We start from the raw sequence: 25,280 nt of genomic DNA, 5'->3' as shown, positions 1-25,280 counted from the left end.
TCGGGAAGGCTCACCCTCCTCGTCACGCAGCCTTTCCCCTTCTTTCCTCCACGAGCTGTGCTCTCCCTGTATCCCTTCAACATGCGCTTCACCCTCGCCACGATCGCCATCTCGCTCCTCAGCCTCGGCGCCTCGACCGCCGACGCCGCGTGCCACAAAGTCTCGCGTCGGGCGCTCGCCGCCCGGGCCCAGCAGCCTGCCGCCCCTGCTGTGGTCCCCTTCCACCGCACCTCGTCCGACAAGAAGATCGTTCGTCGCCAGAAGGGCGGCGCGAGGCTCAACCGCCAGGGCGGGTCCTGGGGAGGTGCGGGCTCTGCTTCTCGCGCGAGCATGACGGCGCCGGCAGGCGGCAATGGCAGCGGCGCACCGACGACGTCGGCCTGGAGCCAGTCGAGCTCGCAGACGAGCAAGGCGGCGCAGGTGACGGGCGCCGCTGGCCCCGGGTCGTCGAGCTCGTCGGCGGCAGGTTCGAGCGCAAGCTCGACTTCGTCCTCGTCGTCGAGCGGTTCGACCTATTCCGGCACCGCCACCTTTTTCTACCGTGCGTCGGCTCCTTCCTTTCTGCTCGACGCTCGCCCTGACTCTCCCCGTCGAGCGCAGAGGACGGCAACGCCGGCGCATGCGGCTCGACGCATTCGGACTCGGACAAGATCGTCGCCCTGCAGTCGAGCATGTACGGCTCGGGCTCGTACTGCGGCAAGACGGTCGTCGTCACCAACACGAGCAATGGCAAGAGCGTGACCGCGACCGTCGCCGACGGTGCGTCCGCCTTTTCCCCAACTCCTCGCCGCAAGGACGATGGCCTGACGTCGCTTCTCCCGGTCGCAGAGTGCCCTGGCTGCTCAACGTCAGAGTCGCTCGACCTCTCTACGGGCGCGTTCGACTCGATCGGCGACGAGGACACCGGCGAGCTGTCCATCTCGTGGTCCTTCTCGGTGCGCTCGCGCCTCTCTTCTCGCCGGTTCTCTCAACGGCCGCGTCTGATCCTTTCGACGTTGCAGGACTGAGCAAGAAACGACGCATGACTCGCAGGTCGAGCCAGCAAGAGTCCCGCACCCAGACGGGCGCTGCGCGCCTCCTCCTGTAGCTCCTTCCCCTCGCTCTCGGACCCCTTCTTTAAACGATCTCTTCCTCTCTCTTTCCTCTCCTCTCTCCGATGCAACGACGCAGGACGTCCGCGACATGAGATTTGGACAATGCAGGATGCAAGGGAGAGAGTACGAGAGAGCGAGAGGCGAGAGCTCGAGAGAACGAGCGCGAGAGGAAATCGCGCTCAGAGCCCGGCCTTGAGCACGAGGCTGCCCTCCTTGAAGTCGGCGACAGCCTTGAGGAGGCCGCCCATCGCCTCCTTGTTGCGCTTGTCCTTGAGCGCGCGCCCAAAGTGCCGAAGCAGGTCCTTGGTCGGGCTCGTCTGGCCCGGGCGCGCCTTGAGGAACGCGATGAGGTCGGCCTCGCTCAGGAGCGCGCCCGGCGCAAGGCCGCTCGACGGTCCAGGCGACGGCGACTTGCCCTTGCCCGAGCCCGAGCCGCCCTTGCGCCGCTTGGACCCGTCGGCGGTCGACGACGAGGCGCCGCCCTCGCTGTCGCTCCCGGCGCCGGCGTCGCGCTTGCGCTTGGACGAGGGCGACGCGGCACGGCGGGCGAGCATGGCGGCGCCGGAGGAGGAGGGCGAGGCGGCACGCGAGGCGGGCCGAGAGGTGGACGAACCGCGAGTCGGCGATGCGGCGCGCGATCCGGGGCGGGCGCCAGAGGCGTGCGACGTAGCCGAGGCGTCGCTGTCGTCGTCGTCCTGTGCAACAAGAACGTTCACCGAGCATGTCAGTCCGTGCGAGGGAGGACAGGGACACACAGGAAGAGAGAGAGAGGGAGACGCACACTCGCGTACGGGTTCTCGACGTCGTCGTCCGACTCGTAGTTGCCCGTCTTGTCCGACTTCTTGACGAGCTTCTTGATCTCTTTGCCCGTGCGGTTGAGCCGCTCGCCCTCGCCCTCGAGCGCGTCGACCTCGTCGTCGTCCGGGATCTCGTCCGGCCGCTCGACGGCGCGCATCTCGCGGCGGATACGCTCCTGCAACGGCGAGGCACGACAATCAGTCTGGGTCGAGGCAGGGGACGAGAACGAGACAGAGAGAGGGAGGGAGGACGCACCTCGAGCTCCTTGGTCTCCTCCTCGTCGGCGAGGGTCGTCAATCTTGGCGATGCCCTCCTCGTCGTCCTGGAAGTCCTCCTCGTAGTCAAACTCGTCGTCCCCCTGATCTGCTGCCCGCCCCCTGCCCCTCGCGCCGCCTGGTCCCGCCCCAGGGCCCGAGTTGATGACGGCGCGGACCTGCGGCCGCCCGCCGGCACGATTGGCGACGTCGAGGCGCGAGCCCTGCGCCGAGTTGGCGAGCATGCGCGAGCGGAGCGACGAGGCGGACGGGGCGGATGACGACGCGGCGGCGCCGCGAGGGGTCGAGGCGCCGGACGAGGACGAGGCCGTGGCGCCTGCTGCGGCGCTGCCGGGAGGCGGAGCGATGCGGCGGTGCATGACCCAGCGCTCCGGGTCCTTCGACTTTTGCTGACGGGCGTACTGTGTCGCAGGAGAGCGAGTCAGTCGGGGACGGCGAGGGCGAAGGGAAAGAACGGCGCGGACGCACCTCCTCCTCGGCCTCCTCCTCGGCGAGCGTGAGGTACTTGGGGCCCTGGTTGAAGCGGTACCACCGACTGACGGGCAGGACGCGGAACTCGTCCTGGTTGTCGCTCAAGACGAACGCGACGTAGGCGCTCCCGCCCGAGCCAGTCGCGTTCGAGTCGGCCGCCGGGCGCCACCCTTGGAGCCCGGCGCGGTTGCCGTTCTGCTGCTGCGGCGCCTTGGCGCTGCTCTCGATCTCGCCCGCGCCGCCCTCGAGCCGACCGATCCACCGCTCGCGACCCTCGTCGTCCTCGAGGACCCAGGGCTGCCACTCCTCGCGCTTGAGCCGGCGGGCCTCCTCGGACGAGACAAAGACGCGGCGCGTCTTCTTCTTGAACATGCCGCCGGGACCGCGACGCTGGACGTTGGTCGCGCCGCCGGCGCCCTTGCCGACGAGCGACAGGTCGAGCTCCTCCTTGTCGTCCTGGGCCGCCGCCGCGCCGTCGCCCTCGCCGCCGTCGGCCGCCGCACCGTCCTCGGCCTTGACGGCGCCGTCGCCGTCGACCTCCATCTTGACGCCGGCGGCACGGGCTGCGCGCTCGATGGCGCGCTGGTTGTGGCGCTCGCGGTCCTCGTCGGTGAGGCGGCGGACGGTGCGCGGGTCCTTGCGGTTGAGCTTGACCGGGCGGAGGAACTGGCTCTCGTCCTGCGGGTCGATGACGCGGTCGCCGCCGCCGCCGGTGACGGCAAACTTCATGACGTTGTACTTGGTGTGGGTCGACGAGGACGGGGCCGAGGCGCGCAGGACAAAGTCGCGGTAGGACGAGGTCGAGGGCAGGGGCGAGTCGGCGGGCGAGGCCGTGTGGGACGGAGGACCGTCGACATGCTCGAGCTTGGGCTTGCGATCCATCGTGGGCGGTGTCGGGAGGGCGGGTGAGGTCGAGCGAGATGAGGAGGAGGAGAGATGAGGCGGTCGAGCTGCCGGGGCACGATGGCGTGAGTTGTCGGGTCTGTACGCATCTGTGGGCCCGCCCTTGTCCTTCTGCATCGACCGTGGGCCTCGCCCGTGCTCCTGAGGCCCGCCGAGAGATGGGAGGAGGCGACGAGGGAGGGAGGGGCGACGGCAACGCGACAGGGGCGGTTCTGTTGGAGCAGGGACGGTACGCGAGCTCACCTTGAGTGGATCGAGGACCTCTGCGCTGCCCAGGTGGAGCGAGCGAGGGTTGGACGAGGTCGAGAGCTTCCCCCACCTCGTCCCTCTCCTTGTCCCTCCTCGTTCACCCACACTCGCACACTCGATGGCCTCGACACAAGCCCTGTACGACGCGCTCATCATCGGATCGGGCATGGCCGGCCTCGCAGCCGCCCGCGAGCTGTCGCGTGCCCACCTCCGCGTCCTCCTCCTCGAGGCTCGTCACCGCACCGGCGGCCGCATCCACACAACGAGGGTCCAGTCGCAGCCCGTCGACCTCGGCGGCTCCATGGTCCACGGCTTCCGCGAGGGCAACCCGGTCGCAGCCCTCATCACTCGCGACCTCGACCTCGACGTCCACATCCCGCAAGGCGCAAAGGGCCTCGTCGTCGGCGCCCAAGGGCCTCTCGCTGAAGCAGACGCCACCTCTCTTCTCGCCACGTCGTCCCAGAACGCGTTTGCCCCGGCGGCAGGCACCTCCCCCGACGCCTCCATTGCCTCGCTCCTCCTCCCGACCCTCCAGCGCGACCCGCGCCTCGTCGCCCTCGCTCGCACCGCCGAGATCGGCGCGGGCACCCGCCTCGAGGACCAGGCGGCCCAGTACGCCGGCTTTGAGCAAGGGTTCAAGGGCACCGACGCCTTTCCGCTCAACGGGTACGGCGAAATTGCCGACACGCTCGTCGCAGACGTCAAGGCCGGCGGCGGCCAGGTGCGGCTCGGCGCCGAGGTGACGAGCGTCGAGGACCTCGGCGAGGGCAACGGCGTGCGGGTCTCGACGCGCGACGGCGACTCGTACACGGCGCGCGCCGTCATCTCGACCATCCCGCACGCCGTCCTCCAGCAGAGCCCGCCCACCTTCTCGCCCCCTCTCTCGCCCGCCTTCCTCTCGGCCATCGAGCGCATGCGCACCGGCACCCTCGAGAAGGTCGTCCTGTCGTACCCGTCGGCCTGGTGGCCCTCGCCTGCCGAGACGGGCTCGTTCCTCCTTCTCCCGCTGTCCGACGAGCCCGCGTCGAGCGCCCAGACGCTCGCCGACGTCTTTGAGCGCACCGTCATCCCCGTCGCGTCGTTCGAGCGCATCGGCGCGACGCCGCACCCGACGCTCCTCGCCTACGTCGGCGCCGCAGCGGCGCAGGTCATCGCGCGGTACTCGGTCGACGAGGTCGCGGCGGCGTTCCACGAGTACCTCGTCCGTCGCCTCTCGCCCTCGTCCTCGCCTCCTCCACCCTCCTCCGTCGACGCTGCGAGCGCCGCCGCCCCCTCGCCTCCCTCGACCTCGGCACCCGCTCCTCCCGCACCGACGACGACGCACGTCACGACCTGGTTGCGCGACCCTTTCTCGCTCGGCGCGACCTCGGCCCCGACGCCGCTCACGTCGTCGTCGGACGGTACGCGTGCGTCGCCGCTCGACTTCCACATCGTGAGCCGGCCGACGTGGGGCGGACGACTCGGGTGGGCCGGCGAGCACACGGACGTCGACCAGCACGGGAGCGTTGCCGGGGCGTTCATCAGTGGGAGGAGGGAGGGGAGGAGGGTGTGCGAGGCGCTCGAGGGGTAAGCGGTGAGGGAGGAGGGCGGGTTGTCGTCGGCGGCGGCGGCGCAGGAGGAGGTCGGTGCGTGAGGCGGCAGAGCAGGGGCCGGCGGCGTGCGGGTCTCTCTGTCTCTCGGATCTGTGCATAGATGCGTCTGTGTGGCTCTGCAGCCCTGCTCGAGACTGGCAATCGCTCGCTATGGCGAGCGCGAGCAACGAGCACCTTTGCTCGTCTCGACTTTGTCTCGCACTCGCTCTGTCGCTGCCTGCGCTTGTTTGTGTTGCGCCCTCTGCTTCCTCGTCGTCGTCGTGCCGCAAAGGTGGGACACGGGCGTTGACCGGCGAGTGCGCGGACCTGGGCACGCGCCTCGAGCCTCGTGTCGGTGTCGGTCGCTCGCTCTCTTTCCCTCCTTTCCCTCACTCGCTCTCTCGACCTCGCCTTCTTCGCCCTCTTCCACCCTCGCAAGACCTCGCACTCGACTCAGCAACAGCATGGCTTCCGGCTGGGGTGCGTCCCACCCTCCCTTTCGGGCCCAAGCTCCCTCCTGTCCGTTCGGCGACTGACGTCCTTCCTCCACGCACCGCCCCTCTCCCGCACCCGCAGATTCCGCCCGCCGCGCAGGCTACAGCGGCTCGCAGCCTCCCGAGCAGCAGCAGCCCCAACAGCCGTCGTACTCGGGCTGGGGCGCGCCCGCCGCCGCTCCCGCTCAAGCCCCGTCCTCGGCCTCGAGCCCGGCTTCGGCTCCTCCTCCTCCTCGCGGCGGCGACTCGGGCGGTGGATGGGGCGGCGGTGGAGGAGGTCGCGGTGGCGGCGACTCGGGCGCGTACGGCGCGCCTCGCCAGCAGCAGCAGCAGCGCGAGCCGTCGGGCGGGTTCGGCGGCGGACGGCCCTCGCAGGGCGGCGGCGGTGGGTGGGGCGGCGGTGCGCCTCAGGGCGGCGGGTACTCGTCGGGCGGCAACGGCGGTGGTGACCAGGGCTGGGGCGGTGCCCGTGCGTCCTCTTTCCTCCCTCTCGAATGCCGAACGAGGAGCATACCCTGACCCTCGCACCTCGCCCACAGCTCGCGGTCCTCCTTCTTCCCAGGCCGACGGCGGCAGCTTCGGCGGCCCGCCTCGTGACCGCGACGCCGCGCCGCACATGCGCAACAACGGCGACCGCGGCGTCGCCGACCGCTCGGCCGGCTGGGGCGGCGGCAACGGCGCGCCCGCTCCGCCCTCGCGCGACTCGTACGGCGCTCCTGCCCAGTCGGCCTACGGCGGTGGACCTCCTCCTCCTCGTCGCGAGCAGAGCGGCGGCGGTGGGCAGGGCTGGGGCGGCGCTCCCTCGCCGGCGTCGGGCGGCGGCGGCGGCGGCGGCGGCGGCGCCTGGGGCGCCAAGCCCGACAGCGGCGGCTTCGGCGGGCCGCGTCGCGAGCAGCAGTCGCAGGGCGAGCAGGGCTACGGCGGCGGTGGAGGAGGAGGAGGCTACGGCGGCGGTGGTGGCGGCGGCAGCTGTGCGTCCCCTTCTCCCTCCTCGCTCGAGCCTCCCGAGACTGACTCTGCGGTTGCTCGTCCGCAGCGTGGGGCCAGGCCGGCGGCGGCGGCGAACGCGGCGGTACGTCTCTGCTCTCTTATGCCCGTCGAGGCGTTCTGACCCTTTCGACGAGCAGGCTTCGACCGTCCTCCTCGTCGCGACGGCGGTGGTTACGGCGGCGGCGGCGGTGCGTCCCTCTTCTCCCACCCTCCTCCTCGTACCACGCTCATGTTCCTCTCGTGCAGGCTTCGGGCCGCCTCGCGAGCGCTCCGACATGGGCGGCGGCGGGTACGGCTCGAGCGGCGGCGGCGAGGCGGGCGGTGCGTTCGGCTCATCCTCTCCCCCCTCCCCTCGTTCCTCCCTGACTCGGCTCTCGCCCACAGGGAACGGTGCGCCGAGGCGCTCGGGTGGGTTCGGCGGCGGCGGCGCCGAGGGCTACGGCTCGACGGGCGGAGGAGGCGGCTTCTCGGGTGGTGGACCGCCGAGGAGGGACCAAGGTACGCTCACTCTCGCCCATGGTCCTCCCTATGCACCTTTTGACTGATACCTGTATCCCGAGCAGGTCCGTTCCTCGCCGAGCTCCCGACCATCGATTTTGAGAACGTCAAGCTGCCGCCGTTTGAGAAGGTCCGCCCTCCTTTTTTCCCTCCCTCGTTCCCCTCGTCGATGCACAGGCACTAACGAAGCTCTCTCTCTCGCAGGACTTCTTCGTGCCGCACAAGGCGACCGTCGAGCGCCCGCAGCACGAGGTCGACGCGTGGCGCGAGGAGAAGAAGGTGTCGGTCAGCGGCGACGCGCCTCGTCCCGCCCAGAACTGGGTCGAGGCCCAGCTTCTCGACGGCGTCGCCCAGTACGTCCAGGAGAAGCGCTTCCCCGAGCCGACGCCCATCCAGAGCCAGTCGCTCCCGATGGCCTGCTCGGGCCGCGACCTCATGTGCGTCTCCCTCCCTCCCTCTCGCACCCTTGCGTCCACCTCCTCGTGCCTGATCTTCACGGACCTGACCTCGAGCTCCTTGTCCCACAGCGCCATCTCGGAAACGGGCTCGGGCAAGACGCTCGCCTACGCCGTGCCCATGGTCGCCCACATCCTCGCTCAGCCTCAAGCCACCGCCGAGTCTGGTCCTAGTGCGTCGTTGCTCCCTCTCGTCCTCGTCGGCGACCGCCGCTCACACCTCCCTCGTCGTCCCTCCTCGCCCGCAGTCGCCCTCGTCATGGCCCCGACCCGCGAGCTCGTCACGCAGATCCTTCGCGAGTGCACTGCCATTGGGAGCAAGGACGGCATTAAGTACGGCGCCTGCTACGGCGGCACGCCCAAGTTCTCGCAGCTCGACACGATACACCGCGGCATCGACGCTCTCATCGCCACGCCGGGCCGCCTCATGGAGTTCCTCTCGACTGACGACGTCAAGGTGCGTCCTCGGATCCTCTTTCGGCGGCGACGAGCCATGACCGAGCAGACCCGTCCTGACCCTCGTCATCCTCCCTCTCGCCGCCTGCAGCTCGAGCGCGTCACGTACCTCGTCCTCGACGAGGCCGACCGCATGGTCTACGAGGGGTGCGTCCAATTCTCCCTCGTCCTGCCCTCAGCGTCACCGGCGCCTTTATTGACCTCTCCCCGTCTCACAGGTTCGAGGAGGAGCTGCGCGAGATCTTTGCGACCGTGCGTCCCGACCGCCAAGTCCTCATGTTCAGCGCCACGTGGCCTGTCGAGGTGCGCGAGCTCGCCAAGACGTTCGTCAGGGACGCCGCCCGGGTCACGATCGGCAACGACGAGGTGACGGCCAACCGCGCCATCAAGCAGGAGGTCTTCATCTGCGAGCGCGGCATGCGCGACAAGAAGGACAAGTGCGTCGGCCTCTCTCTCCTTCTCCCCGTCTCGTCCTCCTGCGAGGCGGCGACACTGACCTCCTTCTACCCGCAGGCTCCTCGAGCTTCTCCGCGCCGAGGCCGACAAGCGCGGCAAGGTCCTCGTCTTCTGCTCGACCAAGCGCTCGACCCAGGACCTGTGCGACTGGCTGCGCGCGCCCGAGAACGGCGCGTTCGAGGCGGTCTCGATCCACGGCGACAAGCGCCAAGAAGAGCGTGACTGGGCGCTCAACGAGTTCCGCAAGGGCACCATGCCGATCCTGTGCGCGACCGACGTCGCCCAACGCGGTCTCGACATCCCGGCCGTCACGCTCGTCCTCAACTTTGACGCGCCGTCGAGCGCTTCCGACTACGTCCACCGGTGCGTCGCGAGCCCTCTCTCCTTCTCTCTACTCGGCGCAGGCTCTGACAGCCTTGTCGTACGCAGCATCGGCCGTACGGCTCGCGCCGGCGCGACCGGTCGGGCCATCACGTTCCTCTCGGGCTCTCGCGACATGAGTACGTCCTCTCCCTCTCTCAGTTGCAGGGTCTCGAGCAGGCTCTGACAACCGGCGTCCACAGCGATCGGCCAGGACATCCTCCAGATTTTCGGCCGCGACGACCAGATCGTGAGCGACGACTTCAAGGCCTTCCTCGACGGCGGCAGCTCGAGTGCGTCCTACTCTCTCGCCCATCCTGTCCCTACGCATCTACTGACACGCCGTCGCCGTGCAGTCTTTGCTCCTCCTCCTTCGTCCTCGGCGCCGACCGACTTTGGCTCGCCCGCGCCGGCGTGGGGAGCCGCTGCTCCGGCGTCGACCTCCTCGGCCGGTCCCGCCGCCTGGGGCGCCGGTCCCGCTGCGTCGGCGCCGAGCGCGCCGGCGCCGACGGGCTGGGGAGCCGCGGCGTCGGCTTCGAGTGCTGCGGCCCCCGCCAAGGAGCCCGCCGCGAGCTCGGCGGGCTGGGGCAGCTCGGCCGGTCCCGCCGCTGCGCCGTCGTCGCCCGAGCCCGTCGTCATCGGCGAGTCGGCTCGTGCTCCCTCGCCGCACGCGACGACGAGCGAGCCCGAGGGCACGCGCACGCCGCGCGCCGTCGCCGACGTCGACAACGAGGCCAAGGCGCAGGACGCCCCGGCCGAGGTCGACACGATCACGTCGTTGCACGGCTACGACTCGGGCTTTACGCCGTCGTCGCCCGAGACGAGCTGGTCCAAGCCGTCCGCCGTTGCCGTCGCCGACCTCTCGCCCAAGCCCGAGAGCGACAAGGTCGAGGGCGACGCCGACGCTCCCTCGACCCCGACTCGCGACGAGGAGCTCGCCCAGTCGTTCGCGAGCCTCAAGGTCGGCGACGAGCCCGTCGTCAAGGCGGCCAACGTCGAGGACGACATCGAGGAGGGCGAGGCGTGGCTCGCGTCGGTCCTCGGCAAGCCGATCGACGCCTCGTCGTCGTCGAACGACAAGGGCCAGGAGGTCGTCTGAGCGTCGTCGCCTTTGACGAGGAGGAGGAGGAGGAGAAGAAGGCGGAGGAGGAGTTCCCGCTTGCCTGCTGTTCGTGCCTTTCTTTCGTTCCTCTCGTCCGATCTTTCCGCTCGTAGAACTCGGCTTCCGTCGAGGGCGTGCGTGCAACTAGACGAACGAGCAGCCTTTCCCTCTCTGTCCGAACTCTTGAGAGCGAGCGCGTCGTGAAAGAACTCGAGGTTCGGCGCTCGGACCTCGACGAAAGAGAGGTCGTCACTGTCCTGCGCCCGCTCGCCGCTGCGTCCTCGCGTCGTGCTGCGATGCTCAGATCCTCTCGCGCTCGTCCTCGAGAAGCTCAACAGCCTCGTTGCATCGACACGCGACCGAAAAATGCTCGCGCCCGTCGACCTTCTCAAGTCGAGCCGCGTCGACTGCCTCTCGCTCCACCGCTGCCTCGGGCACCCAAACCTGCAAGGACAGCTCATTGTTACACGTCGCATATCTACTGCTGGCCCTCCTTGCTCGCCTCCTTGACGTACTTGGCCTGCTCGCCTGGGTACGGGAACTTCTCGCGGAACTCGTTGGCGACCGCCTCCATCGTGACAAACTCGACGCCGTCGTGCGTCTGGAGCCACTCGATGAACTCTTCGAGGGCGAGGAGGACGTGTGGGCGGCCAGATGTATCGGGATGGATCGTGAGGGGGAAAACTGCGGGTCGGGCAGGGGTGAGCTCGCTGGGGTGGACGAGGGGGAAGAAGTGGAGGATGAGGGGACTCACCGTGCCAGTCGTGCTCGCGGTAGAAGTAGGTAAAGTGCCTGGAGGAACGAGAGTGGGTCAGTCAGGCTGCGCGCGAGCGTCAAGGCAGGAATTCGGCGGAGCAAGGGTCGGCTGAAACAGAGGACGTTGCCGACTCACCGCTTCCAGAGGTCAACCGTCGTCCTCACATCGACAAAGCCGTGGCTGTTGGGCGACTTCTTGATGAACATGTGCGGCGGAAGGCTGCGAGGAAGAGTCAGCCGAGCTCGCCGACGTGGATTGGGAAGGACGGCCGGGCTCACTCGTCGAGGTACCAGCTGCGAGCGTACAGTCGTCAGTCCGGGTTCGACGTCGAGCGTGATACAGAGAGAGCTGGACGCACTTGGCGGGAATGGTGACGAGCGACGTGAGCTCGCCCTTGACGAGCGGCTTCATCCACGACTTGGCGCTGTCGGCCGAGTAGTCGATCTTGGTCCACGTGTCCTCGGTGCGCGTGTAGAACGGCAGGCAGTCGTGCGCCTGGCTCGAGTGATCGTAGAGGATCCCCTTCTCTTGCAGGAGAGCGATGCCCTCCTTGGACGACTCCCACCACGGCGCGACCGACCCGACTGGAGGCTTGCCGGCGAGCTTGGTGAGCTGATCGAACGTGTGGTCGAGGATCTGCAGGGAGGAAGCCTGTCAGTCGCAGGTCGCACAGTCGCAGGTCGCAGAAGAAGCTGGCGAACGAGGGACGCACCTCCTTTTGCTGAGAGATGGTCATTGCGACCGGGTTCTCGTGGCTGTACCCGTGAAGCCCGACCTCGTGACCGTCCTTGACGATGGCGGCCATCTCGTCGGGGAACGAGTCGAGCGTGTGCCCGGGAATGAAGAACGACGCCTTGATGCCGTACTTGCGGAAGAGCTTGAGGAGGCGAGGGACGCCGACCTCGGCGGCGAACACGCCTCGCGAGATGTCGTTCGGGCTGTCCTCGCCGTGGTACGAGCCGAGCCATCCGGCGCAGCTGTCGACGTCGCAGCCGATGGTGACGAGAGCGCGCTTGGCCATGATGAAGCGAGTCGAGCTGATGCGCTGGCGGGTGCGGGAGCTGCTCGAAGCGTGCAGTGAGCTGTGCTGGACGACCTGGTGGCGCAGCACTGGCGACCAGTGTTGTGGGAGAGGAGGGAGAGGAGCGCGAAGAGCGGGTGGGGACAGATAGCGTCGCCGGAACTTTGGCGCCGAATTCTCCCGACGTGCCGACGGCGAGCGTTGCTGGCAGATGCAGCCGCAGAACAGGCGGAAGCGGGGCACAGCGAGCCGAGGTGCTCGAGGCCGAGCGAGCTGCGCTTTCTCGCCGCTCGCTGAAGAGGTTCGGCCGCGCGTCTCACCTTTCCTGCGGCTCTCCTGCTCGCGCAGCGTAGGCTCTACGCGACAGCGTTGCAGTCGTCTATCCAGACCTTGACCGCCGTCCCATCTCTGCCGTCCGCGAGCGCGTCGAGCCGCTCGAGGCACGCTCGCGAGCCGTCGTCTTCGAGGTCCACCTGGCCGAACGCGACGTACTTGCCCGTGAGCTTCTTGAGCTTGACCGGGTCGGACGTCAGAGTGACGAAGAACTGCAGGACAGGCTCGACGGTGAGCGTGAGGAGGCGGGCACAAGTTTGAGATGGTCCGGACGGACCTGGGACGTGTTGGCTGCACGAGGAGAGAGAGAGAGACGAGTCACTTGGCGCTCAGGGAGAGGTACACAGGGAGAGGGTTGACGAGCACGCACAGTTCTTGCCCGAGTTGGCCATGGCGACGGTGCCGAGCTGGAACGGGATCTTGAGCCCGTCCTTCTCGTCGTTGAAGGTGCCGCCGTCTGCGCCGCAAGGGTGTGTGAGCTCCGCCTTGTGAAAGGAGAGAAAGAGAGCTTCGACGCACAGATCGACTCGCCGCCAGACCCGTCCTGCCTCGTCACGTCGCCCGTCTGCGCGACGAACCCTTTGTCGAGGCGGAAGACGGGCGTGCCGCGGTACCGCAAAGGCGGATGGGGCGCGCGCTTCGACACGAGCTTCTTCTCGTCTGTCAGGAGCGCGAGAAAGCTGGCCGACGTCTTCTTGAGGCCGGGCGAGGACGAGACCTGGAGGTACAGTCGAGGGAGGAGGAGCGAGGTCGGGGGCGAGAGGTCGGCAGGGGTGAGGACGATCTGTGGGAGAGGCTGTCAGGTCCTCCTCCTGTGATTGAGGAAGTGGGTCGAGCGCACCTGAGTCTCGCCCTCGTACACGGCGACGAGAGTCTCCCTCGCCGCATCGTCCAACTCGTCGAGCCGCCGCGCGAGCCCGTACTTAGCTCCGCTCGCCTCGAGCCACCGCGCGAGCGCTTGATAGCGGCTCAGCTCGACCTTGTGCGCGTCGGCGTCGCCCGCAGCAAAGTCGATGAAGCAGCGTCGGCCGCTCATAGATGGGGAATTGGACGAGGCGGGAGCTGGCGAGGTGAGGTCGGGGCGGGTCGTGCGCTGGGGCAGGCGGCGAGGAAGCAGAGAAGAGCAGGCAGCGGGCCTTGCAGAGCTCGCTCGGCGGTGTGAATGAGCAGAATGAGGAACGTTGGTCGTCGTCGCCGGCCTCGACCAGCTGTGCACCAGCTCTCGTCATGCTGCGAGCGCTTACGGCCTCTGCACGGCTCCCCTGCACCTGCCAGGGCAGCTATAGCTCGCCGCGAGTCGCCCACACTCGCCCCGCCTCGTCTCGACCTGCACCGCCTCCTCCCCCTCCTTCTTTCCGCCTCCCCACCATCTTCGCGCCTGCGACGGGCAAGGGCAAGTCGGCCATCTCGATCCTGCGCATCTCGGGCCCAGATGCCCTCGACGTCTGGCGCAAGATGACGCGGCCGCCGCGCGGCAGGACCCACACCAACCGCACCAGGAGCGAGCCGCCAGAGCGCAAGGCCATCCTGCGGCGCATCGTCGCCCCAGACGGCGAGGTCCTCGACGAGGGTGTTGTCCTCTACTTTCCCTGTGCGTCTTTCGCCCCCCGCCGCCTCGCCTCGGCCCCGTACCTCGCTCACCTGTTCCTCCTCCGCAGCTCACTCGGCCCTCACCGCCCAGCCGACCCTCGAGCTTCACCTTCATGGCTCCCCCGCCCTCATGCAGCTCCTCCTGCGGCTCCTCCCCTCCCTCGGCAACACCTTCCGCATCGCCGAGCCCGGCGAGTTCACTCGGCTCGCGTTCGAGGCGGGCAAGATGGACCTCACCGAGGTCGAGGGCATCCGCGACCTCGTCGAGGCCGACACCGAGGCGCAGAGAAAGCTGGCGGCGAGGCAGGCCAGTGTGCGTCGAGACTGTCCACGCCCCGTCTCGCTCGAGGCGAGGACGCTCTGACCTGTTCTTCGCGCGCCGACAGGGCCAGATGCGCGTCGCGTACGACTCGATGCGCAGCGAGGCGATCGAGGCCATGGCGCTCATCGAGGCGCTCATCGACTTTGGCGAGGACGAGGGCATTTCTGAGGGCGTTTACGAGCAAGGTGCGCTCGCTCCCCCTCTCTCCCCATCGTTCGCTCAGCCGGGCCTGCCACTCACCTCGTTCAACACGGCCGCAGCTCGGCAGAAGGTCAACACGCTCAGCTCGAGAATACGCAAGTACCTCGATGACGGTCGACGCGGCGAGATCCTCCGGCAGGGCATCCACCTCGCCATCATCGGCCCGCCCAACGCAGGCAAGAGTTCGCTCCTCAATTGGCTCGGTGCGCCCCCTTCTCTCTCTCCTTCTCCCATCGAGCATCCCCAACGACCTGTTCGCGTCCCACAGCACAACGAGAAGCCGCCATCGTGACGGCGGTCCCGGGCACAACTCGCGACGTCGTCGAGCTCGCGCTCGACTTTCACGGCTTCCCGGTACACGTCGCCGACACGGCCGGGTTGAGGAGTACAGGCGACGAGGTCGAGGCGATCGGGATCGAGCGGGCGGTGGCCAAGTGCGTCCCTCTCTCTCTCCCTCTCTCGAGCTGGCCGGCGTGACAGGCGGGACTCACCTCGAGCGACACAGGGCCGAGACGGCCGACATCAAGCTCTGCGTCCTTCCCCTCGACGAGATCTTCCCCTCATCCTCGCCCTCGTCCTCCTCGACGCCGGCCGCACGCGCACCCGCGCCCGTCATCGACCCACTCACGCTCTCCCTCATCGACCACCACACGCTCATCGTCCTCAACAAGCTCGACGCGCATGTCGAGCCACCAACAGCGGCGCAACTGGGCGCCCTCGAGGCGTACCTGCGGCAGGAGGGCAAGAGCTGGGCGGTGGCGGGCGCGCGGGAGCGAGAAGGGGCGTTCGCGCTCGTGAGCGCGAGGGACGGCCGAGGGCTCGCGCAGCTTGCCGAGCGGCTCAAGGGCGAGGTCAAGCGGCGGTACGTCGCAGCCGCGCAGACCCTCGTCGTCGTGACGCCGTCGAGAGGGATCCTGACGAGCCGCTTTGACCCCGCAGGTTCGACCTCTCGGACGCGCTCGAGGAAACGCCTATCGTCACGCAAGAGCGGCATCGTCGGCATCTCGAGGTGCGCTCTCGCTCTTCCTCTCTCTCTCTCTCCCGTCGTCCTAACGCGCCGCCCCCTGCAGGACACGCTCGCCTCGCTCGACGCCTTCCTCGGCGCGTCCCTCTTCTTCCCTTCTCTCCCTCTCCCTCATCGCTCTGAACGCCCTGACCCTCTCTCACTCGTGCCGCAGACCTCCCCTCGGACGAGATCGTGAGCGCGGGCGAGGAGCTGCGGTACGCCGTGCGGTCGCTCGGGCAGATCACGGGCATGGTCGACACGGAGGAGGTCCTCGGCGAGATCTTTCGCGGGTTCTGCATTGGCAAGTAGAGGTTCTCTTCGCTTTCGTCGGGCGAGCTAGACGGTCGAGGAACGATGCATTGCGAGCGAGGGCTACATAGACAAGAGGGAACGAGCGAGAGGTTCGAGAGAGAGAGCCAGGGTGACGAGAGGGCGCCGCTCAGGACGGTCGGGTCGGGGGCGGGTCGACAAAGCCCTCGAGGAGCGGGTCGGACGCGAGCTTGGTCTTGTTGGCCTCCTCCTGCGCGGCGAATTGGAGAGACGGGTCCGAGGGTGTCAGTCTCTCGGCCCGCAGAGTGAGAGGGAGAGAAGCTGGACGCACGAGGAGGTGGGCCTTGTAGGCCTCTTCGGAGGCCTTCATCGTGGCCGTGTGGGTCGCCCACATGCCGTACAGGCCGTAGACCGAGAGGGCGGCGAGGCCAGAGACGGTGACCCTGCGAGGAGGGGAGGTGCGCGGGATGCAGACGGTCAGCACTGGTCCCAGGCTATGACGAGGGATGATGGCGAGGTTGCTGAGGGATCTCGCGCGGGTTGGTGGAGGGTGAACGAGGCGATCGGGCGAGGAAGGGGGACAGGTCGAGCGAGGCGGCGCAACCTCGCACAGCTTGTTGGCGGTCGCAGCGGCACGACAGCCGGCTGTCCGTCGCTCAAGGCGATCGTGCGTCTGGATCGAGAAGCGTGGCGGGGCGAGAGGGCGATCGAGAGATGAAGAGGCGAAGGGAGGAGGAGAGGGGGAGAGGACGAGGGACGAGAGAGGGTGGGACGGACCTGTGGGCGATGTCTGCGATTCCGAGGGATGCACGTGCGGCCATGCTGAGTAGCTCTGAGTGCAACGAGGCGCGTGGACGAGAGCGAGCGCCAGTTGGACGAGGCGGGCGACCTCGCTTGGCTCCCTCCTCACCTCCGAGCACGCTAGTGAGCCAGCCCGTACGCTCACCAGAGTGCCACACACCCGACTCGCCATGTCTGCCAGCCAGCCCCGCACCTCGACCTCGTCCAGGTGCGCCCCCTCGTCTCGTCATCTCCACATCCAGATCTGACCTGCCCTGCCGCCCCTGCAGGAACCGCGACGACGTCCTCCAGTTCCTCGACTCGCTCGACACCTACTCGAACGCGCCCCAGCCCTCAAAGCCCCCGACCTCGTCCTCGTCGTCGACCCTTCCCCGCTCCACCTCGAACCACTCGGCCCTCGGCTCGTCCACCTCGGGCACCCGCCCTGCCGCCACCGCCCACGCTCCCGCCCAGGGCTCGGCCACCGCCGGCGCCAACGCCAAAGAGGCCCAAAGCGTCCTCGACTTCCTCGACGAGATCACCCAGCGCTCGTCGACCCCGACCACGGCCACTCAGCCCCGCCCGCTCGACAAGAAGCCGAGCGTGCCCTCGAACCTCGGTCGGTCCACCAGCCGCAACAACCTGAGCGGCACCGCGGCGGGCACGGCGGCCGTCACCGGCGCCGCCGCCCCGCCGAGGAGGAGCACCGACAGCGTGCGCAGCGCGAGGAGCGTCGGGACGGCCGCAGGGGGCGCGAGCGCGAGCCCGAGGTCGGCAGCAGCACGCACGCCCGCATCGGCATCCGCAGCTGCGCCCGCACCCGCCGCCGCCGCCCCTCCCGCACCGGCCCCGTCGCACGCCGACCGCCAGCAGCAGCAGCAGCAGGCCGAGGTGCCCGCCGAGCAGGCTCAAGCCGCCGGCGGCTGGGGATGGTCGTCCATGTGGTCCCAGGCGACGACGGTCGTCCAGCAGGCGTCGCACCTCGCGCAGCAGGCGCGCACGGCCGCCGAGGAGCAGGTCAAGACGGCGGCGGCGGGCGCCGGCGCCGCGGGCGGCATTGCCGGGCTCGGCGAGGGCCTCATCAAGAAGCTCGGAGAGAACGAGCAGGTCAAGAAGTACAGCGAGGGCGTCATGTCGTACGCCAAGGGCGCGCACCTCGACCAACTCGGTGCGTCCCCTCCTCGGCCTTTCCCCTCTCCCTTTCAGGGTTCAGCACTGACGCTCCTCGGCGTGTGCACAGGCAAGGACCTCAAGTCGACAACCTTGCGCTCCCTGACCGACCTCCTGAACGCCGTCGCGCCGCCGATCGCCGAGCACGAGGTGATCCAGGTCAGCCTCAGCCACGACATGGTCGGGTACGACGGCGTCGAGACGCTCGTCTACCGCGGCCTCGCCAAGGTCCGTCTCGCCCTCTCTTTTCGTCTCCTTCCGACCCGGCGCACGTCCTGACGGCCGCGCTTCCTCCCCCGCGAACAGATCATGGAGCAAATCGAGGGCGGCACGCTCATCGTCAATAGCGCCTCCGGCGACAAGCCCAACGTGTCCGAGGACGACGACGTGCGCGACCTCAACCTCGTCGACGGAATGTCCGAGGGCTGGAAACTCGCCGAGGTGCGTCTCGAGCCCAGAGCCACCATCCTCCCCTCTCGCCTTCTCGACTGACTCGACGCGCATGACTCGCAGGCGAGCCTCGACCAGCTCATCAAGGACACGTACCACGTTCCGGTCCCGCCCTCGGAGAGCGACAACGGCGCGACTGTCCCCGTCACGACCTGCCCCGTCTACCTGCGCATCCAGCCCGTCCTCGCCCCGCTCCCATCCCTCCCGCCGTCCCTCCTCGCGTCGAGCTCGTCCGACTCGTCGTCGAGCTCGCCCCAGTCGACCAAGGCGCTCTTCTTCCTCCTCGTGCTGCGCGACCCGACGCACAAGCTCGTGCACGCGTCGACGAGCCAGAGCATGCCGGCGACGTGGCTCGACATCCCGTTCGAAGACAACGAGTGGGTCGAGGACGCCATGGTCGAGATCATTCGGCGCAGCGTCGAGATCGTCGGCCAGGAATACATCACGCACCGGTCCGTCCCTCTCGCTCTCTCTCTGTCGTGGTCTCTACGGCGCTTCCCTGGTCCCTGTCGACCTTCAGCAAGACTGACACTGGATGCTCGCCGCTTCCTCTCGCAGCATGCGCGCCCAGGCCGACGCCATCTCGCAAGCGCGCGCGACGGCGCAGCAGGTCCTCTTCGACCAGCAGCAGGCCGAGGCCGAGGGCGGCGCAGCGGCCGAGACGGCGCAGGCGCGGGGGCGCGAGGACGAGGCGAACGAGCGGGCGCAGGAGGCGAGGATCGGGGTCGTCTAGCGGCGGGCTCTCGCGAGAAGGAGGAGGACGAGGACGAGGAGGGTCTGTGTACGATCGGGTTCGGCATTGTCGCTGTGCGCGCGTCTCTCTGTGTGTACGACTGTGTGCAAGGACTGTCTCTGGCGTTCTCTCGTGCGTCTGTGCAAGCGGTAGACGTGCGATCGAGGGGTCGCTCGCCGGCTCGCCTCGTCGTCCCCACCGCCCTCGACCACGACTCGGACGACCCAGCAACTGCCCCGCTCGACCCATTGATGCAGCATGCCGAGTCACCTCTCCCTCCAGCACACGCCGACCCGCACCCATTGAGCCCGCCTGCGACCACGACCGACGACCACGACCAGGCGACGACGACGAGGGGGGAGGACGCCGGCCACGGGCCTCGCGTGCCCGAGGGGCAGCAGCAGGGCGCGTCGCAGGGCGAGCAGGACGGTGCAGGGGTCAGCACGCAGGGCACCGCGGCGCAGCAGGGCGGCGACGGCGCACGAGGGCCGCAGGGAGATGCCCCCGCGGGGGAGGACCAGCAGCACGCGCTCGCCCAGGAGGGGCCTGCAGCGGGTGTGCACGAGCTCGGCACCAGCGTCAGCGACGCTCAGCCGGGCACAGCGTCCGCCCAGGGCGGCGACCGCGCGGGATCGGCTCTCGCCTCGACCGGCGACGACGAGTCGTCCGCCGTGCGCGCCAGCGCAGCGCCGCAGGACTCGCCTGAGACGCCCGCCGTCGAGGGCAGCGGTGTTGTGCTCGAGCAGCCCAAGCCGAGCAACCCGGCGCGCGAGACGAGCTCCCTCCTCGCCCCTCCTCCCCCGTCCCTGTCCGTCACCGACGCCGCCGCACCCGCCGCCGACTGGCCCGCACCGACCCCACCACCGCCTTCCTCCTCATCTCCAGCTCCCTCGACATCGGCCGCCGCCGCGCGTACCGCCAGCCCGGCGCTCTCTGCCTCGCCCGGCCCAGGCGCAACCTCGTCGTCGTCCGAGCGGCCGCCGCCGGCCAAGAAGTTCCAGAGCTCGCTCGCCGTCAACAAGAAGTTCCTCGAGAAGGCTGGCGAGAAGGCCAAGCCCGAGGTCAAGCCCGTCATCTGTGCGTCCCCTCTTTCCCTCCTCCCTCCTCAGGCGCTCGACTGACCTCTCTACCTGACCTGCAGCTCGTGTCGCCACCTCGCCCGCACCTACCCCCATCTCGAGCACGCACCCTCGTCTCGTCGCGGGCAAGCTCTCGTCGGGTCCCTCGCTGTCGCTCGGCACGGGCGCCTCGTCGACCTCGTCCTCGCCTGCCACGAGCACGGCGGGCTGGGGCGCCAAGAAGCCCTCGACGCCGACGCCCGGCTCGTCGTCGAGTGCGATGGGCGCGCAGGGCTCGAGCGCGGCGGGAGGGGCGGGCGGCGCGCAGGGCGCAAAGGGCGGGCCCGTGTGGGGCTCGTCGCCGGCGGCGGGAGCGGCGTCCTCGAGCGGGCCTGCGCCGCTTGGACAGCAGCAGGAGCAGCGTGCGGCGCCGAGCCAGGCGTCGACGCAGGCGTACGTGCCGGGCGGCATGAGGGGCGGGCCGCACGGCGGGCGAGGAGGTCCGGGCGGGCCAGGCGGGTGGGGCGGCGCGAGGAACATGGAGATGGACTTCCCGACGGCGGCGGAGGCGGCAAACGGTGCGTCTCTACCCTCTCTTCCTATCTCCCTTCCGTGGCTCGGACAGACACTGACGATGCTCGTCGTCGACGCAGCCAAGGACGCGCGGCAAAAGGCCGTGGCCGACCAGGTCCAGGCGCGTGAGCGTGCTTCGCAAGCCCGGGCGACGGCGGCGGCGGCGCACAACGCGCACTTGCTCGAGGAGCTCGACGCGTTCCGAGGCGTGCACCTGGACCCGAATGCGACGCACTGGGACGAGGTGCGTCGTCCTCCCTCTCTCCCTTTTCCTCGCCCGGCCGCCTCTCGTCACAAACCTGACACGCACTCTCTGACAGGCCGACGACGACGACTTCCTCGACACGACGATCGAGTTCGCCGACGGCACGCAGTACAAGCTCGACGCCGCACCTTCGACGCCGGCCGGCGACGACGAGCTGCGCGAGCCCGGCCCGCGTGAGCTCGCCCTGCGCGAGCGCCCGCTCGCTCCCGGCGTGGTCGTCGATCCGCCGAGGCGCGAGGAGCGCTTCGGCGACGACTACGACCGCTCGTGGCCGCGCCGACCGTCCCGCTCGGCCGGCGAGAACCGCAACCTGTTCAACGACCGCCTCGGCAAGCTCGAGCCCGCCGCATCCGGCGCTCCCGATGCCGCACACCCGCCGCCACGGCGCGCAGGCGCAGAGCCGACGAGCATCCTCCGCTCGGGCGCCGGCGCCGGGACCGGCGGCCACAGCGACCTCCCGCCGCACCTCGCCCTCGGCGGCCACGTCCCGCCGCCGACGTCGGGCCGTCGTCCGAGCATGACGTCGCCGAGGCTGAACTCGCACGCGCCGCTGCACCCTGTCGGCCGGCGCGAGAGTGCCCACGAGCCGGCGGCGCGGCCGCTCGCGTGGGGCGGCGCAGGCCAGCGCAGGCCCAGCTCGACGGCGCATGCCGGGCCGGGCCTCGGTGCGGCAGCAGCAGGGGCGCAGGACCGCCAGCTGCCGCCGCACTTGGCTGCGCGCGCCGCCGCGGCCGCTCAGGCCCCCCTGAGCCCGTCTCGTGGCTCTCGGCGCCCGTCGGTCCCGGCGGCATCGGCCGTCCTCCCGACGTCACCGACTCGTCCTGCAGCGGCGAAGCAGGCCCAGCCGCTCGCCGCTCCTCCCGTCGCCGACGCGACGTCGTCCGCCGCACCTGCACCCGCAGCGGCGGTCGCCGCTGCCGCACCGCCGAGCGCCGCACCAGAAGCCGCCGCTCCTCCCCAGCCAAGCATCGAGGAGCTGCACGCTCGCGAGATGCACGCGGCGGCCGAGCGAGCGCGCAAGCGCCGCGAGGAGGAGGAGCAGAAGCGGCTCGAGCAGACGGAGCGCGCGAGGAAGAAGGCGCAGGAGCTCGAGGAGAAGATGAGGGCAGCCGACGAGGCCAAGGCCAAGGAGAAGAAGGAGAAGGAGGAGGCTGCGCGACCGGCGCCGAGGGAGCGGGAGAAGGAGCGGCGGCCGAGCGTTGCTGCGGCGCAGCCCGGGCCGCCCGTCGCGCCGGCGGACAAGGCGACGTCGTGGCGCGCCGCGGCCAAGCCTCTGCCGTCGCAGGCTGCAGCGGCGAGCGCGGCTGCCACCGGCAAGGCGTCTGACGGCGCGTCGTCGAGGCGCCAGGCGCGCGAGCGGCCGTCGGCATCCGCCGCCGCTCCTCCTCCCGCCACCGTCCCCGAGCCGACCACTATCCTCCCTCGTCCTTCCGCCCCGTCCGGTGCATCGGCCTCGCAGCAGCAGCCGGCGGCGCAGCCTTCCGTGTGGCGCCGCTCGAGCGCGTCCGCCGCTGCACCGCCAGCCGGCCCGGCTCGTGCGCTTGTACGGCAGCTCCCGCCGCACCTCGCCGCGCAGGCCGAGGCCAAGGCTGCAGCCGTCGGTGCCGCGACCGCCGCTGCGCCATCGCCTTCCCCTCCCGCCGCCGAGGCTGCACCCCCTCCCTCTGCCGACCTCGCCAAGCCGTCGACGCCGCCTCCTCCGCCAGCCCTCGCCCTCGTCTCGCCTCCGACCTCGCCGTCGCAGGACCGCAAGCGCCAGGACCCCAACGCGGCCGCCAAGCACGGCTACAAGCTGCCCGCTGTGTCGCAGTTTGACGACCTCATGTCGCGCATCAAGGGCGTCATGACGCGGCCGTCCGAGGGCGCCTCTGCCGGCGATACAGCTGCGTCCTCGAAGGACGAGGGAGCGTCTGCCGATGCGGCGGCGGCCAAGGCCGACGTCGCCGCCGCCGAGCCCGTCGACGCTCCCCTCGTCGAGGTCCCGACGGTCAAGCTGCCGCCGCGCACGCGCGCAGGCAAGGCCGCCGCTCGCGCAGCAGCAGCCGCCGCACATGCCGCCACCCAGGTGCAGCAGCCCGTCGTCTCGCTGCCGGCGCCGGCCGAGCCTCGCGGGCGTGGACGTGGTCGCGCCGCCGACGCACCTCGTCAAGCCCGTCAAGCCGCGCCCGTCCCGGCGTTCGAGTCGCGCGAGCCCGTCCTGCCCTACCACTCGTCGCGCATCCCTCGCTCGCAGTCGCCGCCCCCAGCCTGGCGCCAGTACACGATCCGCCTAGCCGCCCAACCTCCTCGTCGTCCTGTCGCCGCTCGCGTCCTCAAGAACTTCACCAACCCGGGCTTCCCCAAGCCCCTGTACCCGTTTTCGTGGGACCCCGTCCTCAAGGACGTCAACCCGCGCCGGCTCAACCGCGACGACATGCTCATGCCCAAGAAGTACGACAAGCACGGCAAGCCCATCCACGTCGTCGCCCTGCCCAAGCGGCGCTTCTCGCCGCGCTCGAGCGCCGTCGAGCCCGAGGTCGAGCCCGAGATCGTCGTCAGCATCTCGAGCGTCGCGCTCGTGCGCCAGGTCGCGCCCGAGCCCGCACCGCCGGCGGCGACGACGAGCTTTGAGCCCGCTCAGCCGCCGCCCGAGGGCCAGGTCGTCGACGCGGGCTTCGCGCCGTTCAGCGGCAAGCCTCGAGGCGACGGCCGAGCGGCCGATGCAGGCGCAGCATGGCGGCGCGAGGGCGGCGAGGGCGGTGCCGAGACCGCGCCGTTCGCGCTCAGCGGCGCCAGCGGGCAGGAGGCCAAGTTCACGGGCGCGCTCAACGGCGAGAAGATCGAGGCGACGCCGCGCAAGGTGACGACCGCGCCCGGCAGGGACGCCAACGGGCTCAGCAAGGTGCGTCCTCTCCCTCTCTCTTCCTTCCCGGCCTCGTCGAGGTTTCGCCTGACCTGACTCTCCTCTTGCTTGCCGGCCCACAGCCTCCATCGTCGCCGCCGTACAAGCCGCAGGACCTGTCGCAGGTCGCCTCGTCGCCGTCGGCCGCCGCATCTTGGACGAGCAAGAAGCTCACCTACTCGGCGCTCGACCCGACGGCGTCGTCGGTCTGGTCTGCCGCGCCCGAGGAAGGGAGCGTGCACGCGCGCCACATTGCGGCGTCCAACCTGCCCGAGAACTCGCTCCAGGGCATCGTCGACGAGGACCCGTCCGAGGCGCTGCCGAGCTCGCTCGCCGAGCTCAAGTCGGAGGACGGCCACTCGAACGCCGACCACAAGGAGCTCGCCAAGCAGGCCGCCGTCACCAAGGACGACGCCAAGCTGCGCGCTGCGGCCCCGTCGTTCTCGTCGTTCCTGCACGAGTCGGCCGCCGCCGTCGACCCGAGCATGTCGCCCTCGGCGGCACCGCCTCGTCACTCGCAGCAGCAACAGCAGCAGCACTCATACCCGGGCTTCCCCGGGCAGGTCGCGCCGCAGCCGAGCCGGTCGCCCATCGCGGGCTACTCGGCGTCGCACCCGTTCTCGCCGCACCTGTACGCCCCGCAGCGGCCGATGTCGCAGCAGCAGCAGCAGCACGCGCTGTACCCTGGCTATCCGGGCCAGGCGCCGTCGCCGTTCGCGACGCAGCCGATCCACCAGGCCTACGCGTCGTCGCCTTTCGTCGCGTCGCCGGTCCCGCCGACGCACGGCTACCCGTCGCCGTACCGCGAGTCGGCCTCGCCCGCCTTGCCGCACGGCATCACGAACCCGGCGCTCATCGCGAGCTACAGCAGCTACGGCCTGCAGCCGCAAATGGCGGCGCCGGGCGGGCCCGGTCGAGGGTACGGAGCTGTCGGCGCCATCGGCGGTCCTCCCGGGCCGGGTCCGATCGGCCGGCCGCCGCACCACCAGCAGCAGCAGCCATCGCAGCAGCCGGGCGCGCCAGGCGCCAGCATGTACGGTCGTGCGCAAGCGCCGCTCGGGTACCACCTCGGCGGCGGCGGCGGCGGCGGGCAGTACGTCCACTCGTTCCAGCACGCGCACCAGCAGCAGCACCACCAGCAGCAGCAGCACGGCGGCCCGCACCCTGGCGTGCCGTACCGCATGGACAGCTACGGCAGCAACGACGGTCGCTCGTCGCAGCAAGGCGGCGGTCCGAGCGGGTACGGCGCGCCTCCTCCGCCGTCGGCGGGCACGACGATGGCGTCGCCGGTCATCATGCCGCAGCAGCTGCCGCCGGTGCCTCACTTCAGCCCGGGGCACGCAGGCCACCACGTGCCGCTCGGCTCGCCGGTCGCGAGCGCGCAGGGCATGAGCATGGGCGCGAGCGGCATGGGCGGCGGGTACGGGCACGGCTACGGGCAGGGCGGGTACGGGTACCCGTCGCAGCAGCAGCAGCACCAGCAGCAGCAGGGGCGGCTCGGTGGAGGAGGGCAGCCTCATGGGCGGCCGCCGCAGGCAGGAGGTGCGAGGTGGTGAGAGGAGGGGAGCGCGAGGCGCGCCTATCTTTCCGGGTAGTTTTCGTGCGACGGTGCATGAACACTTCTGAAGCCCTCCCTTGTCTGCTTGAGAGCGTTTGCCAACGTCGTCGCCGTCTCATCAGCGACGAGGACGAGTCGTC

The 25,280-nt window shown here is 69.9% G+C and overlaps 10 protein-coding genes across 10 annotated transcripts; 6 read left to right on the top strand and 4 right to left on the bottom strand.

Annotated features, from left to right (window-relative positions):
- Nucleotides 1–81: 81 nt before the first annotated feature.
- RHOBADRAFT_49363 (uncharacterized protein) lies at nt 82–1,181 on the top strand (the record flags this gene model as incomplete). The annotated part of the gene is made up of 4 exons (XM_018415241.1): nt 82–541; nt 601–759; nt 829–935; nt 1,002–1,181. 4 exons carry the CDS (start codon nt 82–84, stop codon nt 1,005–1,007), a joined length of 732 nt encoding a protein of 243 aa, XP_018272939.1. The 3' UTR covers nt 1,008–1,181.
- On the bottom strand, nt 1,171–3,520 carry RHOBADRAFT_51874 (uncharacterized protein; the record flags this gene model as incomplete). The annotated part of the gene is made up of 5 exons (XM_018416062.1): nt 1,171–1,789; nt 1,876–2,067; nt 2,148–2,168; nt 2,326–2,568; nt 2,636–3,520. The coding sequence occupies 5 exons, from the start codon at nt 3,518–3,520 to the stop codon at nt 1,274–1,276; spliced, it is 1,857 nt and encodes a 618-aa protein (XP_018272938.1). The 3' UTR covers nt 1,171–1,273.
- A 388-nt stretch (nt 3,521–3,908) lies between these two features.
- Nucleotides 3,909–5,360, top strand: RHOBADRAFT_51873 (uncharacterized protein; the record flags this gene model as incomplete). Its single annotated transcript, XM_018416061.1, has 1 exon — nt 3,909–5,360. The coding sequence occupies one exon, from the start codon at nt 3,909–3,911 to the stop codon at nt 5,358–5,360; it is 1,452 nt and encodes a 483-aa protein (XP_018272937.1).
- An 837-nt stretch (nt 5,361–6,197) lies between these two features.
- Nucleotides 6,198–9,257, top strand: RHOBADRAFT_12822 (uncharacterized protein; the record flags this gene model as incomplete). Its single annotated transcript, XM_018412107.1, has 10 exons — nt 6,198–6,324; nt 6,788–6,826; nt 7,406–7,473; nt 7,548–7,780; nt 7,871–7,971; nt 8,047–8,255; nt 8,346–8,401; nt 8,473–8,695; nt 8,778–9,073; nt 9,140–9,257. Coding segments are annotated over 10 exons (1,470 nt in total), but the record flags the coding sequence as incomplete, so codon positions are not given.
- Nucleotides 9,258–10,615: 1,358 nt separating this feature from the next.
- Nucleotides 10,616–12,012, bottom strand: RHOBADRAFT_64610 (uncharacterized protein). The gene is made up of 6 exons (XM_018418526.1): nt 11,642–12,012; nt 11,288–11,565; nt 11,208–11,222; nt 11,065–11,148; nt 10,927–10,964; nt 10,616–10,856 (listed from the first exon to the last, which is right to left on the bottom strand). Exons 1-6 carry the CDS (start codon nt 11,948–11,950, stop codon nt 10,651–10,653), a joined length of 930 nt encoding a protein of 309 aa, XP_018272935.1. The 5' UTR covers nt 11,951–12,012; the 3' UTR covers nt 10,616–10,650.
- Nucleotides 12,013–12,299: 287 nt separating this feature from the next.
- Nucleotides 12,300–13,716, bottom strand: RHOBADRAFT_51870 (uncharacterized protein). The gene is made up of 5 exons (XM_018416060.1): nt 13,125–13,716; nt 12,803–13,067; nt 12,654–12,740; nt 12,561–12,574; nt 12,300–12,495 (listed from the first exon to the last, which is right to left on the bottom strand). Exons 1-5 carry the CDS (start codon nt 13,317–13,319, stop codon nt 12,307–12,309), a joined length of 750 nt encoding a protein of 249 aa, XP_018272934.1. The 5' UTR covers nt 13,320–13,716; the 3' UTR covers nt 12,300–12,306.
- RHOBADRAFT_51869 (uncharacterized protein) lies at nt 13,237–15,711 on the top strand (the record flags this gene model as incomplete). Its single annotated transcript, XM_018416059.1, has 8 exons — nt 13,237–13,874; nt 13,942–14,186; nt 14,260–14,380; nt 14,456–14,599; nt 14,665–14,830; nt 14,902–15,258; nt 15,336–15,391; nt 15,575–15,711. Exons 1-8 carry the CDS (start codon nt 13,511–13,513, stop codon nt 15,709–15,711), a joined length of 1,590 nt encoding a protein of 529 aa, XP_018272933.1. The 5' UTR covers nt 13,237–13,510.
- Nucleotides 15,712–15,741: 30 nt separating this feature from the next.
- RHOBADRAFT_66094 (uncharacterized protein) lies at nt 15,742–16,525 on the bottom strand (the record flags this gene model as incomplete). Its single annotated transcript, XM_018418864.1, has 3 exons — nt 15,742–15,922; nt 16,004–16,115; nt 16,450–16,525. Coding segments are annotated over 3 exons (367 nt in total), but the record flags the coding sequence as incomplete, so codon positions are not given.
- A 118-nt stretch (nt 16,526–16,643) lies between these two features.
- RHOBADRAFT_51867 (uncharacterized protein) lies at nt 16,644–18,805 on the top strand (the record flags this gene model as incomplete). Its single annotated transcript, XM_018416058.1, has 6 exons — nt 16,644–16,681; nt 16,743–17,620; nt 17,693–17,850; nt 17,929–18,063; nt 18,136–18,524; nt 18,631–18,805. 6 exons carry the CDS (start codon nt 16,644–16,646, stop codon nt 18,803–18,805), a joined length of 1,773 nt encoding a protein of 590 aa, XP_018272931.1.
- Nucleotides 18,806–19,056: 251 nt separating this feature from the next.
- RHOBADRAFT_51866 (uncharacterized protein) lies at nt 19,057–25,214 on the top strand (the record flags this gene model as incomplete). Its single annotated transcript, XM_018416057.1, has 5 exons — nt 19,057–19,882; nt 19,947–20,441; nt 20,517–20,680; nt 20,757–23,582; nt 23,666–25,214. The coding sequence occupies 5 exons, from the start codon at nt 19,057–19,059 to the stop codon at nt 25,136–25,138; spliced, it is 5,784 nt and encodes a 1,927-aa protein (XP_018272930.1). The 3' UTR covers nt 25,139–25,214.
- Nucleotides 25,215–25,280: the final 66 nt, after the last annotated feature.

Source organism: Rhodotorula graminis, assembly GCF_001329695.1.
Source record: "Rhodotorula graminis WP1 unplaced genomic scaffold RHOBAscaffold_3, whole genome shotgun sequence".
Classification (NCBI taxonomy): Eukaryota; Fungi; Basidiomycota; class Microbotryomycetes; order Sporidiobolales; family Sporidiobolaceae; genus Rhodotorula; species Rhodotorula graminis.
This window is presented reverse-complemented; position numbering and strand designations above follow the sequence as displayed.

Bases quoted from the DNA above. Each gene is read 5' to 3' on its own strand.
- RHOBADRAFT_64610 (XM_018418526.1), bottom strand. From the start codon at position 11,950: ATGGCCAAGCGCGCTCTCGTCACCATCGGCTGCGACGTCGACAGCTGC. The intron at 10,965-11,064 runs GTGAGTCGGCAA...TCGTTCCTCCAG, and splicing joins ACGGTTGACCTCTGGAAGCG to GCACTTTACCTACTTCTACC. The intron at 10,857-10,926 runs GTGAGTCCCCTC...CCCGACCCGCAG, and splicing joins CCGCGAGCACGACTGGCACG to TTTTCCCCCTCACGATCCAT.
- RHOBADRAFT_51870 (XM_018416060.1), bottom strand. From the start codon at position 13,319: ATGAGCGGCCGACGCTGCTTCATCGACTTTGCTGCGGGCGACGCCGAC. The intron at 13,068-13,124 runs GTGCGCTCGACC...CCTCTCCCACAG, and splicing joins TGTACGAGGGCGAGACTCAG to ATCGTCCTCACCCCTGCCGA. The intron at 12,741-12,802 runs GTGCGTCGAAGC...CTTGCGGCGCAG, and splicing joins GTCTGGCGGCGAGTCGATCT to ACGGCGGCACCTTCAACGAC.